This window comes from Peromyscus maniculatus, chromosome 3 (genome assembly GCF_049852395.1).
Source record: "Peromyscus maniculatus bairdii isolate BWxNUB_F1_BW_parent chromosome 3, HU_Pman_BW_mat_3.1, whole genome shotgun sequence".
NCBI classification, from domain to species: domain Eukaryota; kingdom Metazoa; phylum Chordata; class Mammalia; order Rodentia; family Cricetidae; genus Peromyscus; species Peromyscus maniculatus.
The window spans coordinates 9311356-9329137 of NC_134854.1; the positions used below are offsets into that span (position 1 = coordinate 9311356).

Below are 17782 nucleotides of genomic sequence, written 5' to 3' on the forward strand. Positions count from 1 at the left end.
TCTACTCTGAAATCCAACTGTGAACTAGTATTTTTGTAAGACATAGAGGAAGGGGTCAAATGCTGTGACAGGCAGAAAGCAAGGAGCCCAGAAGATAGTGACATGATTGAGATGTCACAAGCTGAGAACAACATTGCCCTCACCCTCAGCTGCACTCTTCCTGCCATAAAGCTTCAAGTCACTTGTGATCATCCACAACTAGTTCTTGTGCAGTCAAAGCCCGATGCTAAATAAACACAAAATGAAGGCTCTGTCCAAAAAGAGCAATAGCTTATCTATAGTTTGCTGCATGAGGGCACCTGGCATGCAGACGCTGCATTTCCACATCTCTCTAATTCAAAGAAACAACTGTCATTCGCAAGTGGTAGAACTAAAAGGAAATCTTTTTTAAGTCCTCAAAAAAAAACAATCCTGAGCTCACTGACAGAGGTCATGTGTATAACCTATATTATGATCAGCCTAATTAGTTGCAGTGTTTTATCTCTCAGTAAATTTGTGTTACAGGTGGACTGTGGTTTGGGTTCTGCCTGTTTTACCTAGGTCAGCTAGAGGAAGGCAGTCTTCCCTCATGATTCCATCACTAAAGAGAAACACAGTACTACCCTTGTAGAGGTGTGGTTAAGCTTACATGACGACACAGCAGACATAGCAGAAAATCTAATAAAATGCAATGTGTAGCTCTTCTAGAGATTAAAAAAAATATATTGATGAGGTTGGCATTTATGAAATAGTAGAATTGTTTTAAAAATGTTAGCAAAGTGTCAAAGTTGTTCAAATATATTAGAAACAGCTGGCAAAGTTGGAAGGAGAGATCACATAGGAAAAATAATGGATGCAACATCAGAATCACCTTGAAACTATAAGATCCTAACATTTTTTTATGAGTCATAAAAATATTCTGTTTCTCATAAAAAAATTAAAGTCCCTTTATTACAAGAGCAATAAAAGGCAGATTTTTCCCCCAAGGAAATTTGCACAGCCTTTGGCCCAGTTCAACAATGGCTCAGGCCGAGGGAATCATCCTTCTGAAGAGCATCCTGTCAATCTCTCCTAGAACAGTGCATTTGCTCTGCTGAGTAAAAGCAGCTCTTCCTTTTCCTTTTATGTCAGCACTTTCCAGCTTCTTCAGGTAACAATTTCATACTGTATCAGACAGGTTACAACCAGACAAATGCTATCAGAATTGGCCAAACCGAAATACAGAATAGGAAAGATGGATTTCACCTTTTGAGAAAGAGAGGGGTAAAATACCAATGTCAGAAAAAGTCAGCCACAGGAAAGACCTGTCTCCTCTGATAACCTCACAACCCCTGCCATATCTGTGTTTATAGGAGAGTGCAGTGGAGCACTTAGCTTGTTAATGTGAAAAACAACTCTCATCAGCTGAACAATTCCCCAAGACCTTTCAGGATGTCTCTGCAAAGAAAATGCAATGCCTTTCCTGGGTTTATCTTGAAAGGCATAACAAAAACAGGTGACCAAGAATGTTTGGGAAATAAATACTCTTTTGCTCCTTCTGTTTACATGGCAAAGGACTTAAGGCTGCAGCCTTTCCCTTGTTGTCCCAATCACACACCTGTGACTCCTTTACCATTGTCTAGGGGCCTCCAGCAGCCTGACTGTGAAATCGCCCAGACTTCACACCATCCCAAAGAGCACTTTTTCCTATGAAATACCTCAAGTGTCCTACTCTTTAAATTAGTAGTCTCTTTAATGATACACCCGCCGCCAGAAGTCTAAAACCCTTCCTTGACTGTAGTCCGCAGAACAGAGAAGTCAAACTGAAGAACAAGACAGTTTGCATGGCTAGAGCAATGCTCCATTTTCTTTTACCCAAAATCATCTCAGTGACTACATCTCAGTCTGCGCTGTACTTTGTTCTTGCCAGATGTAATCTTTACTAATCTGTGAAAGGTCACCCCAGGTGAAAGAAGACAACACGCACAGGCGCCAAGGACTGGCTCTGGCACAGGAGGTGGCTGCTGTGGGATGTTCTGTATGTCCTGTGGGAGCCCATTCTTGGGTTCCTCGTGGCTTTACCCAGCAGGTCCAAATAGAGGATGATTAGGACCACGGGCCTGAGTGCAGGTGTCTAAGATGGTCTGCACTTGGCTGTGCTGGGAGATGGTCTGTATGTCAAGTTGCTCTGATTGGTCAGGAAATAAAACACTGATTGGCCGTGGCTAGGCAGGAAGTATAGGTGGGACTAACAGAGAGGGAAAAGAAAGAACAGGAAGGCAGAAGGAGTCATTGCCAGCCACCACCATGACAAGAAGCATGTGAAGACACCGGTAAGCCATGAGCCACGTGGCAAGGTACAGATTTATGGAAATGGATTAATTTAAGCTGTAAGAACAGTTAGCAAGAAGCCTGCCACAGCCATACAGTTTGTATGCAATATAAGTCTCTGTGTTTACTTGGTTGGGTCTGAGCAGCTGTGGGACTGGCGGGTGACAAAGATTTGTCCTGACTGTAGGCAAGGCAGGAAAACTCTAGCTACAGGTGGCTTTTGCTACAAGGGCTGATTTCACCTCCTGTGAGCAATTTACATGAGCAACACTGAGGAAAATTCCTTTGTCATTACTCCTAAGGTTCAGAACAACAGGTACAATTTGTCCAACTGTGGCTTCCCCTCCCACTTTTTGTAAGTCATAACATGTGAAGTACAGTGTCATACAGTATCTCCCTTTTCTCTCAGAACTATATATTTTAGCAGCTCCATTTCTGATTTCAATTAGCCTCCAGCATCTTCATCATTGTTTTCATTAAATTAAGGGTATTAAGTAATTATGAACAACTCTAGAAGACTCATTAAGAAGGGATACATCATTTTGCAGTTCCAAGGAAGCACTGGATTAAGTATGTAAAACCATCATAAGCCGGTACCGGGCATGGCGGCACATGCCTTTAAGTTCTAAGTCAGCCTGGTCTAAACACTGAGTTCCAGGCTAGGCAAGCCTATATAGTGAGACCCTGTCTCACAAAAATACAAAAACATTAACTCATCAAAATGATTTTATGCAAATGATGTATAAACAATGGTATACCTCAGGACATATGCTTGATTTCTATTGGAGTATCATTTTTAAATGTTAAGTATAAAATTGGAACAACAGTGTAATGGTATCAACTTACTCTCTCAGGTTTTTTATTATCTTTTCCATCGCTGATTCCCAACAATATGCCTTAACAGAATGGATATTGTCAATAATTTCTGATGTGATCACAAGTCTTTCATTGATCTTTGCAGCTCTTTGATCTCTGAAAACCAATCACTTGATCAACCATTCAATAACAGAAACAAGTAAAATTATCTAATAACTACTCAAAATTTTAAGGAAATTAATACTTTTTATTACATAGATAAGCATTTTGCTCTTAGACAGACTGCAACCAATGTAATTCTATCATTTAGTAGATGCCTCCGGAATGTCAGACACCCACCATTAGATGAATTTTGGACTTTGTCCTCAATCCAATCCTTATCAAAGAGGTAATTATTTCCAATTTGTGAAGCAAATGAGAAAGTATATAAAAGCTTAAAAACAACAACAACAACAACAAAAAAAAACACCTGAGTCCCCAAATTGTAGCTTTCTATTGACATTTCAGCTGGCAAATTCTACATGTTCTTTATCATAAGCATATCACATGACTCATACCACAGATTCATTCTGTAATAAAAGTAATAACAGCTTTGGTAGAATGACCTACAATATGGAGTGGAAAAAGCAAGTAAGTTCCATACAAAATTTAGGCATTCCTTCCATTTCATATAAATACTATAACTACTTTACCTAATTTTATGAGTATAAAAATGTACTAAACCTAAAAACATTTGTAAAGAAATTTTGTAGACCAATATAGGAAAAATACCCTTTTTGGTATATGATGTATTATTTACACCATTAAAATAATCCATTTTAGTGATATAGCATAGTTTTCTGGTTAGGGCATAGAGAAGCCCAAGTTAAATTCCTTTAAGCTGTAACAAAGTACACTACCTGTACTTCACCATCATCTTCCCTAAAATAGCTTGAAGAACGACCAGGATTATCAGTAAACCCAGGCCACAGAAGGCAGAGAATTGTAACAAGTCCCAGAGAAGTCCCATCAGGAGAGCAACTTGTAAAGGAGCTATCCATACAAAATGTGCCAAGGCAAGTCCCTGAAAAATGAAAACACAGAGAGAAACAAGTGGCATGTTATACTCCACCCTCAGAAACCAAGCAAAGAAACACATATTGGGATGGGGGAGCATTGACGATTCATCCAATCAAGGAATTCATGGTTCTGAGTACACTGAAATGTAGATATTCTTGATATGGAAGGATAGTACTGAGTTTAATCAATGCATAGACCGGGTTCTTCAAGGTAAAAATTTCAAGTCATTGCATTTCAAAGTATGTTTTTCCCCCTGTAGAATGGGATTGGATATCTTAGGAATTGTTTCTAGATTTTAATTAATATCCTTTTTAAATAAAGCTAGTGTCCTCACATTAGAACAAGTGAGAATAACACACACACACACACACACACACACACACACCCTGTACAGTTCAGCATCTGGCACTCAATTTAACAGTAATTTATTTAACTCTTGTTATGTTAAATACTGGAAATGCAAAGATAAATAAAACACACTATCTGTCCTCAAGGACCTTGAATTTACTCATGACATAAGACAGAACAGAATAAGAACTGCCCAGAGTATCATATTTAGCCAAAGTAAATAACAATTTAAAGTATTATATTAAAAGGAAGCAAAGTCTGATAAGGATTAAGCTTTGAAAAACCTTATTAAGAGCAAGCTGAGGTATGTTTGAGTTTGGCAAGTTGACCTGACCTCAGAATGGTGCTCTGCTACACAATTTAGCCTTCCCAGTTTCCAGAAATAGCCAGACTGGGGATGGATGGAACTTGACTACTTATCACTGGTATCTGGTGCAGGATAAATCTTCCTTTAGGGTTGTTTGATTTCTGATAAAATGTATAAAATATTTGATCAGTGGGTACATACTTCATCAAATTTGTTCAGGTTGTTGGAAAGAAGACTAACAAGTTGTCCAATACTTATTTTATCAAGAACACGGCTTGACAGCTTTAAAGTCTAAAAGAAAAATGGGAAGTTAGGTGATATCAACAAACAAAAGTAAAATGTATTTATAAGTAACACATTAGTAAAGTGAAAGGTGACTGCATATACCGTAAGTGACAGATCAGCCTTGTTTCACATTCATTAGTTTCATACCTTCTCAGCTTTATGAATATTCAACTTAAAAGTAACTATTACATTGAAGTATTTGTTTTTTGTTTTCTGTCATATAGAAACTAACCTTTTTGTCTTCAATAATACAAATAATATTGTATTTTAATATCCATTTGTAAAATGTAAGCTTGAGATTTTTGTTTTGTGTTTTGAGTCCTCTTGTTTGAGCTTTAAAGACTTCTTTTAAACTTTGTTTTTACAAACAGAAACAAATATTATACTGAGTCAGGTAAGTCCAGGTCCAGAAGGACAAATGCTACCAGTTCTTCCTTTCATGAGGATCTCAGCTGTGTATGTGTAGAATATTAAGCACGACAATGTGTTGGTAAAAATCAGAAGGACGACAGAGAGGCATTAGAGAGAGGGAGGGAGGACAGTATTATATACCAGACATGAAATGGGGGACAGGGCTGAGGGATAATGAGGGCAGAGACATCTCCGCGGGAGTGGGGGAAGAGAGGAGAGAGCAGGTAGAGGAGAGAAGGTAACCAAAAGTAAGGGTAAATGAAAAAGCCACATGGAAACTACTATTTTATAAGTTTCCTTTAAAAATACAATCTTAGCCTTTCTGAATGCTGGCATGTCAGACAGCCAGGTTCACAGGACAGGTTGAGGAGTGGGGGACAGTGTCCTAAGTGAGGTGTGAGAGTTTACAAAGCAGTGGGGTAGACGACAGCTGCCTTCCTTCTCCCTGGGTGGCAGAGGCGTTCACTGTGTTGAATGGCTTCAGAAGTGCCATTACCTAGATTTAACTAAACTAGCTTTAGTAGAATGAAGTTCCATATAGGACTGTGAGGTGAGGATACTATTTGCAATAATACTATCTAATAAGCATACAAAAGTACATTGGCAGACACTCATTTACTCATAATCTGTCTCTGTCAAATATAACACTAGGAAACACGTACCATGCCATGTGATAATGAAGTGTGTCTCCAAACTGCAATTATCTGGATAATTTAATATAGAGATTTGTAAACATTATTATTATTGCTTGTCTTGCCTATAATATATACCATGCCTTGAGAAATCAGTTAATAGCTGGACATGTATAAAAATTATATATATTAGAGTTTAAAATTTACAGTTTGAGTATCACTACTGTACAAGTCTAAGAATAAAGGGTTTTCTTGTTTTGTTTTTGGTGTTTTGAGACATGGTTTCTCTGTGTAGCCCTGGCTGTCCTAGAACCTGCTCTATAGACCAGGCTGGCCTCGAACTCAGATCCAACTGCCTCTGCCTCCTGAGTGCTGTGATTAAAGGCATGTGCCACCACTGCCCAGCTAAGAATAAAGTTTTAAACTTAAAAATAAAATCTTATAAAAGTTTAAATAGAGGTATCCTCCATGGGTGATGTTCCTCTCAAAAACCACGAATAATCAAAGTTCCAGTGCTGGGTACGGAATACCCTCCTAGGAGTGACTGACCAGGAAGATCTCAGAAGTTCCTCAAATAACACAAGCTTTTGACATGCACTTGGCTGCCCTTCAGAAGTTGATGGTAAGATGCTGCTGCTGAATATACTGTATACTAGAGTCACAGGACGTGGAGCTGAACTGCAAGCTTCTTTCTCCCCACTGAGTAGACACTGAGGTGTCTGTAAACTGTGACTCTTTTAAGCTACAATAACCATGTATCTTTGTAAAATGTGTCCTCCAGTGCATAGTAGTATGATTCTTATGGGAGTAACTTGCTGCTTTCTGATGGAATCTGAAGCCTGCTCCACAATAGGGAACTTCTGTTTGGTTATGTAACCCTGGTTAAGAGTCTCTGGCTAAGGAGGTCAGAGGGCCACAGGGGATCAGGCAGGAGGAAGTATAGGCGGGACAAGGAGGAGAAGGATTCTGGGAAGAGGAAGGCTGAGTCAGAGACACTGCCAGCCTCCACCATGACAAGCATGTGAAGATGCCGGTAAGCCACGAGCCACGTGGCAAGGTATAGATTTACAGAAATGGGTTAATTTAAGATATAAGAACAGTTAGTAAGAAGCCTGCCACGGCCATACAGTTTGTAAGCAATATAAGTCTCTGTGTTTACTTGGTTGGGTCTGAGCGGCTGTGGGACTGGCGGGTGAGAGAGATTTGTCCTGACTGTGGGCAAGGCAGGAAAACTCTAGCTAGAATAGATTAGAGCTTACACTCAGCCATTATCAGAAAAGTTTCTTATGACAGTGGGTGCTGGTGACTGCAGAGACCTAGGACTGACCAAAATGTGATAAATAAGTGATGGTGAATGTTTGGTCATAAATGAGATAGCTATACCACTCTCCACCCTGCCCCATGACTCAGAGAAAATGGCAGAAGAGGGGGCATGAAGAATATAAGAGCTGAGCTGAGGAAAGGCAGACAGTAGAAGGAAGTGTTCTCACAGCACCTAACAGTTGTACTCATGAACTCTTTGCAGCTGAGGTTATCTGCACAGGATGAAACATTTCAGGATGGAAGGGGAGGCTCCTGCTTGTTAGGGAGGACTGCCATATTAGTTTGTCATTGGTGTAACACACACAAACTGCCCCTGCTCCACTAAATCATCTCCCACTATGCTCTCACTAAACTCAGTGGACCACACACAAAAAGACATGGAGGAAGGAAGGTACTTGCTAAGATGAGTTACAGTGGGAGAGGGCCAGGAATGATAGAGCAAATGAGGATAAAGATGACTGAAGTTAATTATATATGTATATGAAAATAATGAAAAAAATTATAAATTTAGAAATAAAAGATGAAGCCTAAGGTAGTGAAACCTGATCTTAAATTTTTTCATAAACTCCTTCACCAACTCTGTTGACTAAAAGTACTGTCAAAGTCAATAAAAGTATGTTATGAACAAATGAATCAATATTTTTATGTTAACAAAGTCTTCAAATTTTACAAAAAAAGAACATAAAAGATCACTAACTAGAAACATTTATAAATTAAATGATTTAACATTATTACATAAATTATGATCATGAAAGAGAATAATTCTTTGTGAAATTTAATAGTTTATTTGCGGTTAGATGGTTTTGGCAACAAAACACTCATTTATTATTTGTTTCAACCTCATCACATATTTGTTGAGTATTTAATAGATACAAACCATTATCCTGTATGCATCAGGAATTAGTATTTATTAAGATATAATACTTGCCTGGGAGTAACTTAGAAATATATATATATGGAATATATGTATATATAAAATATATATATATATTCCTTATAGATTATAATTTTAACAAGCTTAACTTAGTTAAGGAAAGCAGAGAGTAGAGTAGGTTCATACTTTGGATTAGAAAAATATGAAAGTTTTATAGACAACTAAAACTATCGACAGGCAAACACAAAAAGTCAGGATAGTTAATTACAAAATATTACTAGAGCAACAGGAGTGGGGGAGAACTCACTGAGGTAGATGACATGCATCTTAGACAAAGTTTCAGCGTCACGAAAAGTTATATACAGAGTAAAACATGAAGCTGCATGCATAATATACATGTGGTAAGTATTCAGTTATTTTTGTAATCTTCAAATTAATAGGCAAAGTTCAGTTTGTGTTTGTATTCATTATTTCAGTATAATGTGTATGCTTTCAGAATTTTAAAGGGAGGGACTTTATTATAAAATTTGAAATGTTGTAGGAAGGATCCTGTATGTCCTTGCTAAAGGCCTGAAACAGGATAGATATGGACAGGGATATAAGACATGGGAAGAGCAAAGACAAAGTGCCACTAGGGACCAAACTAAGAGCAACATGAAGATGCACTCACACTTATCTAGTGATAAGCCAACATAGGAATGTAAGTGTGGAATGTATGTGGTAAATGATCAACCATCACAGGTAGTTGAGGTTGAGATGGAAATACATATGGAAGAGCTTCAAACTCTTCATCAGCGTGTCTAAAGGAAATAAATTACTGATTTGTGTTAAATATTACATGAGGGCTTGATCACAAACCACACTCTTTATTTTTATTTTACTTCATATCCCCTTTGCCTCAGTACTGTATTTCCATACTTTTGTTTTTCCTAATTCCTAGAAACCATTTTACTTCAAAGATTGTGATTTATCTATTTTGAAAGTAGTTTTATATAATGTACTTCCTTTATAGGTTTTAGTTTCCTTAAAAGAGAGATAACAGTACCTACAGTAGAGAGTTGTCAGATCAAATTAGATCACATCTACATCATTTATTAGTGTCACACACACACACGTGTGTGTTATCATTATAATATGTACTTCCTGACATATTTATTAGAGTAAATCCAACTTTCTTTGACAGCAAGCCCAGTGATTCTCATTACAAATGTTCTCTAAACAGGTTTGTTGATTTATCATCACATTTGCCTGGGACATATAACTTGGTGAGACTGGAGCCTTAGAGATTCAATTAAACTTATGACTCCTTTTTATTCTTCTCTGCCTCCATAAAAGCCTTTTTTGAACAATAAAGTATGGCTATCAAGATTTTATTACACAGTCGGCCTTGAGTGTGTACCATAGTGGTGCTATGGATTACTTGTTAGGGCTCAATTTCAGATCCATAGTCCTTATAAGCCGAGTATATAAGGTTTGTCATTGAAGGAAGAAAACAGCAAAGAATAAGGTTAAGTATAAATGGTTCCACCAATGTATCTTTCTTTGATCACTTGGTAGACTAAAGCAGTCCACATACACAGACTGAAGAAAGCACATGCCATTGAAATGACTATGAATTTTGTCAGAATTTTAGACAACATTTAGGCAGCTAAATGTTCACTTGAATCAATTTAAATCATTCCTAGATAATTTAGGCTCTTGTCTAGCTAACATATGCAGAAAAGCAAAATAAGTTCTTATGACTTCAATGCATGTGCTATTTCAAAAACTTTATAGTTACAGAATTCACTGGATGACAAAGGTCCACAAAGGTCTTACTCACAGTAAGACAGTGGACGAGTATTACCACTGTGACACCGTCACCATTTGTGGCAGCTGGGTAAGGTGAAGTGTATTGCTTAGATTATCACTAATGATGACATATTAAATTATTATTAGTAAATATAAAGATAGATAGCATTTGACCATAGGATGATATTTCATCAATGACTTTCATACTGACTATTTGTCATTTTAACTGAAAAAAGTGAATTAAAAAAATTGATAGTGACTTATCCCACTGCTATAGCACTTGTCTATTTTGTGTGAAGCCCTGGGTTCAATTTTCAGTAATTCAAGAAACAACAACAACAAAAACCAAAACAAAACCACTCAAATCCTTCCCCTAAAAAAAAGGTATCTGCAATATTGTTAAGTTATAGAAGGTACTTAATAATGGTCTATTAAAGCAAACTGAATTACTAAGAATAAAAAAAATACTTATTCCTGTCATTTATTTCATAGACACATGGAATTGAAATCAATTTTCATACTTATCCTTTTTAGAGCTCACAATCTAATTCAGGGTATTGAAGATATGCCATGTAGAATACCTGGGGATTCACAGGGGGGCAAACCCAGCAAAGAACTCGCTGGCACTGGAAGCCCTGAGTTCAATCCCCAGCACTGAAATAACAAAACAAAGCCAATGAAAACAATCAAAAACACCCCCCAAAAGTATTACCTTCTTATAAATCAAGCTAAACATAGCTATCCTCATTTGCATTCCAATGCGATGAAGTCCAAAAATGGCTGGGTGAAGAAGCAGTGTCCTGACAATGAAGAGGAGGCATAAGCCTATGCCTAAGTAAATGGCAATGGAGCGCTCCATCTGGTTATCTGGGTCATAAGAAGCTATGATTCTTCCCAGCAAGAGGGGCTGGACGGCCTTGGTGACTTCCTGCAGAAGGAGAAAGAGATTAAATTTCATTTCCTTGTCTTAAAATGCCCTTACAATCTAACTGTGAGATATTTTATCTTTACAGAGGGTTTGAAATGGCTTTATAGAGAGGGTCAAACCATCTATGCAAGTGCTGATGCTGTATTAAGTATTACTCTGAAATAAGATTTGGCTATTCGTCTACAGCAAAAGCTACTTTGGAAACAAGTTCGTTGGTTTTTCTTTTTGTGTGAGGTGTTCACTAAAGTCTGAACGTACAGTGGCTACAGAAAGGTGTACACTACAACACACTGCCTTGGACCAGTTCCCAACAAACTCTTCAACTTTTCCGTAGTCCTCAACTGACTTCCAGCCAAGCTGTTCATCCAGTTAACCATCCCTTCTAAATGTACATGGACAGGTTTGAGCCTAGGAACTCTAAATCTCATCCATCTTGCTAAACTGCCTTCAAGTTAGGAAAAGACATTATCTCCCAACTTTTGTCTTACAATGACTTAGTAAAATAGAGATTTGGGGCTAAATCCCACAAGATTAAGACAGATGTGATCCTAATTGGTTATCTCTGACTGACCCACCCCAGTACTGCTCAGCATTCCTAGCTCTTCCCCTTCATCTGCTTTTTATTGTCCTCTGCAATGGTCTTTCCAAATCTCAAGTGTCAATACTACCTGTCCCACCATTCCCAAAAGATGACCATGGTTTCTACACCACCTTCCTCCCCACAGGTAATTACAATCTACTATAACTGTCGTTGATCATTTGTAGAGTTGCTCATTCTGTACTTTATATACAGTTCATTTCAGAACAGTATAAATCAAAGCTCTGAATATAAGAGATTAAAACCTTTAAGAAAGCTTCCAAATAATCACAAAGATGAAATATAATATTTTCTTTCACATGGCAACATTTTAAATGGATTTGAATTATGGTAAATCAAAAGTGAAGTATGAAAAAGAAAAAATTTACCCTCCTTCCTAGTTATAATATGCTAATATTTTGTGATATCTAGTGAATAAAATTTGATTTTTAGAAAGTATACAAAATACTTTTTAGTGTACATCATCTTACACATGCTTCATTCTTGATTACAAGCTAAACATCTTTAGCACATTTAGATGGAGAATTAAATTAAAGACTAAGCAGACACATTCAGGGAGTTGTAGTGGGTAGCCATTCCAGCTTGGTTCTGGAAGTTCCAACCCCCATTGAGACTCTGGCAACTGTCACGCCTACGAGGCGGGGCGAGGGGAGGTGCCTGGGGACCCGAGAGCTGGAGGGGCGAGCGCTCGCTCTGGGCGCTCTCTCGGTGCCGGAACGCTGACCGGTGCAGATTGACTGTGCAGAGCTCCGGAGAACACCGCTGGACTGCATTACACCTTTCCCAGACCCTGCGACCTACCCATTACTTAATTTGTGAGTTACGCCATTAAATAAATATCCTTTTAACTACGTGGAGTGGCCAAAATAATTTCTCCAATAGGGAGTTATGGCCTAGATGTGATTTTTTTAAATGTCATATAAATGTCCTCATAATGCTTTTTACCTAAAAGCATTTTTTTACATTTATCTTTATACATATCATATAGCTACCGCATTTGCTCTAAATGCTATCTAACATGCCTTCTTATGAATAAATAAATCAGGTTGTCTGCCTGCATGGTGGCAATGTGTTGTTTTTATATTTGGATATTATGATCTTGGTTGTTTTGTAAGGTGAGAGAAATCAAGGGACAAGTTAAAGACTATATTTAATATCATATTGCACAATATATATAGCTATTTCTAAGAATTAAGTCTTGTTTATGAAGATAAAAAAGACCATTGTGAGTAAAAATAAATATTAAAAAAACTTACCTTGAACACAAATTTTCAAGTTACAAATTATAAGCTTACATGTTTTTCTTCTGTAGACTAGTAAGAACTAAGCTCCCTGCAGATGTTGGATCTCCATTACAATTATCTATAACCTACCATCTTTATCATAATGGACTTATTTGCTTAATTATTTCATTGCATCATAATACAATAATTATGACTTGTATTACCCTGAATGGAATGCCTATTTTACATATTGCTATTACTGATTTAGATTTCATCTTGCCTCAACTAATAGGACATACTCCTCTTTTGAACAACACAGGTCATCCCACAAAGACACCTGATATATTACTCTGGAAGAGCAGGTATTTAGTTTGTTTCTTCACTGAAAAATTCCAATGACAGGACCATCTGTAGATCACAGCATAAACCTCACTACCACATAGTGCTATATCACTCAGTGAGAAAACTAGCACTTCTAGCCTCTCTCCTTCTACCATTTTTCCTAATCTTTTTATCACGTTCTCTAATATTTACAATGGAACCATTCACAGATCCACCTGACATTTTTTTTTAATGTGGAAAAAACCACAATGATAATTGATACCTAGCTTAATCTATAAAGTGAAGTCCTTCTCAAAAATCACCACTGGTACATGGAAGCTGAATGTCCTCTGTTGCTCAGACTATTTCTAGAAATACAAGTGCCCTCATTTTCACCACATGAAATAGTAAACCCAAAAAGAATTGCATCCAATGGAAAATAATGTAAAGCTATTTTAAATAAGATAATATCCAGTTAAATATTTAAAAATTTTTGTCAGGCATAAAACAAGATAGAATATACTTACTAGTCCCTTGGAAAATAGAAGAAGCTTAATACCAATGTTTAAGACAGTTTAAGACAATATGAACACTAAACTAAGGACATAAAACTCAAATTCCCCTTTTACATTTACTTTTGAGAATTTTATACACAAACACTGTATGTATCACTTCTACAACTCTCTCCCTCCCTTCAGACTCCATCCATGCCCACCCTGGGTCCCTCTTAAGTTCATGACCTCATCTTCTTTATTATTCTTATTCCAGTGTATCTACTCTCGGTGTCCCTTCAGTCACTTCCATTGTTTGGACAGTTCCCCTAATTGGTAAACTCTGGTTTTCCAGAAGGTTCTCTCCTATAGTATCATCCCTGAAAGTATGACCTGAGTTAAGAGTACTGTGCAAAGGCTGAAGAACACTTAGGTAATTGGACTGGTCCATTTCTTTCCACAACTATATGTATTTTTTCTGCTCAGAGAGGTACAGAACTGAACAGTGTAAGTTCAAAAGACCATCTGGGGCCAGGAGTTTTGACACATGACCATAATCCTATCTTGGGAGGCTGCAAAAGGAGGAGTATGAAATCCAGGCCAGTCCGCATATGCTTCCTTCCAACCAAAGACCAACTGTCATCTGGGTAAGTGATCAAGTAAAAATAGCTAAAGGGATTGCACTCACGTGGGAATTATTTTAGGTCTCAGAGTAGCCACCCAGGGGAAGTTTGAACACACTTCCTGGTGGATATACCTGGGCTACAGCATAAGATTTTCAAGACCAGAGCTCAAAGTCACTGTAGTTGACTGCATCTCCTTAAACCACTCCCATTGTACCTGACAAAGTGAAATGTTTCTAGAGAAAGGAAAGTCTACGTTGAGCAGACAGTCAGACTATACAAAGAAGTTCCAACAAAAACAGAAGGGCAAACTCAGATTTGTAGCTAAATTACATGGACTTATCCCAAGGCATCTTTATACAACAACAACAACAAAAAGCCACAAGTTGTGGAGCAGGGAGCTTAGCTCAGGGGTAGAATGTTTGGCTAGCACATGAGGTTTAAGAGTTCTTTGTTATGTCTTGGGCAGCCACTAAGTAACATCATTATTACCTCCACCTGTTTAAAGCATGTTTTATATAGCTTTACCTTTAGAATATTAGGGCAGGTAATACTAAGGAGTCAACTTAACAGAATACCAATATACTATTGAACAACCTGTGAGTATCACAGTGACAACAGAGAAATTAATTTGAAAAACAATATCTGTATCTGGTAAAAGTTCCAACAAAGCTAAAGGTTAACTCCTTGTTAACCTAAGAAAGAAGCTCCTTCAGAATCAGGAATCAGCACCACAGTTGATAAACACAGACTTTGAAGTCAGGAACACAACAGAATACTAGCTATTATAACCACTTAATAATATCTTTCTGAAACTCCTAAGGTAACTTAATAAGAAAAGTGATTGCTATGAATATATAAAAAGTAAAAAAGCACCATTATTAATATGGATATAACTGGCTCCAGAGACTATTAAGTACACTAACAACTAACTGAACTAAGAAAAAATAAATATTGCAAAGATTATGGTTCCCCTAATATATTGTATAAGATTAATGTACATTTTAGAAGTAAATTAGCACCAGGACAGGGGCTATCTATTCACATGGCCACAAAAGTTCCAATCCCACATACAATATACCTAGTAAGTGTACCTAATCAATAAATATTTGTTAAATAAAACTTATTAAATAAATAACATTATTTATTTGGAAACAAATAATAATTGAAACCATCTGAAGAATAAAAACAATGTAAGGGTTTAAGTTAATGGATATTAAACCATAAAATTATACATGTCACATGACAAGGAAATCTACTGATTTATCTGGAAACTCCAGGAAAGGATGCAAATATATGTAATAACTTAAGATATAATAATGTGTGGCACTTAATTCAGTTCAGAAAGTAAAGCTTATCCAATCAAGAATGGAAAAACTAAATCTGAGCTTTAAAAAATTAAATTCTATTTTATATATATACACATCAAAATGAATTCTAAATGGGTTAGATATTTAAATATAAAACATGATATAATGAAGCACAGACTGGGGCTAGAGTATTGGGGGGCCATCCCACCCCCATTTTCCCCCAGGGTACTCTTGAGTAGGAGCAGCAGGAATATTAGATAGAAATATAGCTGGAGAGAGACACCGAGAGAAATATAGAATAACCTCAGGGGGGTCTGGATCCTTATCCACTGGGCCCTGACTGTATCTGCCAAAGGACTTTTCAAGGAATGCCAAGGGGTCGAACAAAAGACCTCCCTTTACCACAGCCAAGTGCAGATCATTTCAGACACCTCCTGACCATACATGTGATCAAGCCATCCCCTAATGCAGCCTTGCTGTGAAAAGCAAACTCAAATCTCACTAGGAAACCTTTATGGGCTCCCACATTAGAGAGATGGTTCCATGGTTAAGAGGATATTGTTCTTCTGGAGGACTCCAGTTTGGTTCCCAGCACCTTCCTAAAGCATATTAAAACTGTGACTCAAGTCCCAGGAAACATAGCACCCTCTTCTGGCTTCTGTGGCACCTGCACTCAACCAGTAAACATACAGACATGCAGGCACACATACATACCTATAAGGAAACAAATCTTAAAACACTAAAATTAAAGTAAAACCAAAGATACCCGCACTTAGCATAATATTTGAGTTTTATAGAACTCTGAAACAAAGTATAAACATAAATAAAAATATAAACAAAAGCAAAAATACAAAAAATTATATAGATTGTGGAGCAATTAAAAATTATAATGGTTAGAAAATAAGAATTTGTCCACATGTGGTGGCACATGCATTTATTTTGACACTCAGGAGGGAAGAGCAGGTGGTTTTCTGTGAAGTCAGACCAGTCTGAGCTACACAGTGAATTCCAGATGAGATAGGCCAACCAAGGTTACATAATAAGACCCTATCTTTAAAATGTTTTAACTAATTAAAAATTACTAGAATAAAGTTGCAAGGCCAATAAAGTCTAGAGAGAATATTCTAGTATCAAACAGACAAACACCAAAAAAAATTTGAATAACAGAGTAAAGGGGCAATTCATATACAGAAAAGGAAATGTAAATGGATAATGACTATATAAAAGCATAAAAGTAATGCTGGTAAAAATAATAATATATTCTTTTAACTTAGAAATTTTAAAGATGATAATATCAATTGGTGGTAAAGACTCAACTTTTCCAAAGTTGTACTAGAAAATTAAATTACATATTTTCTAGCTATATTTGTAAACTTTGAGTCTAGAAGTTACACCAAGATTTAATTTTTATCAAATCGGTGTGTACTGAAGGACTACTTTCACTAGCCATAAAATGGAAATAATTTAAATACTCAACTTGTAATTTAATTTCATACAATTAGAGAATTTATTAACTAGGTAGAACATCTAATGACATAGAACTTCATTCACAAATACATGAAGAACAGAAGACTTGTTGCACATTATCTAAAGGAATGCTCACCCTCCCTTTCATTAAGCAAATGTTCTGATAGAAAATGAAGGGAGAAGTATCGGATTATCTGGAGTGGATACTGGTCACTGTGAAGACGAGTGACAATTCCTTACTTTTCAAAAAGGATGCTATGAACTTCAGTGTTCTGACTGCAGGATCTAGGGAAGACAAATGAGGAAGGAGCTCTACTCGGAGAAGAAATAAATACTTGAGATACAGCAGGCTTATGGAGTGTTCAGAGTGCAAAAGTCTGCTGCAGCCACAGAAGCAGCAGATATGGGGAACAAGGGGGTGAGACAGAAGGAAAAGAAGTGAACCCTAGACAACAGGCCTCCAGATTTTCTAAAAGCATTCATATTGAAGGGATATATAAAAGTTAAAGTGCCCAAGGAAGAGCCTATGCGTGTGCAGAATTACCCAATACACCCTTCCATCAGTAGCAAGAGGCTTGGATTCAAAGGCTCATGTTTGTCTAAATACAAGAGACAGATCCTCCTTTCTAGCAGTCTGAGGAATTTAAGAACTATGGCATTGTGAGTACCAGGATTTCTTCAAGCCC

General features: G+C 37.1%; 1 protein-coding gene across 3 annotated transcripts in view; it reads right to left on the bottom strand.

The window, feature by feature from the left end:
• Cftr (CF transmembrane conductance regulator) overlaps nucleotides 1-17782 on the bottom strand; it is a 149763-nt gene that overhangs the window by 90908 nt on the left and 41073 nt on the right. For 2 of the 3 annotated variants that reach the window (XR_013049668.1, XM_006991234.4), the window contains exons 5-8: nucleotides 10848-11063; nucleotides 5021-5110; nucleotides 4005-4168; nucleotides 3136-3261 (exon numbers count right to left, since the gene is read on the bottom strand). Coding sequence is in view for 2 of the 3 variants with exons in the window: in XM_006991234.4 (XP_006991296.3) it covers nucleotides 3136-3261; nucleotides 4005-4168; nucleotides 5021-5110; nucleotides 10848-11063 (596 nt within the window). In the remaining variant the exon portion in view is untranslated. The remainder of the gene's footprint in view (nucleotides 1-3135; nucleotides 3262-4004; nucleotides 4169-5020; nucleotides 5111-10847; nucleotides 11064-17782) is intronic. The other variant, XM_076566170.1, reaches the window with a different exon arrangement.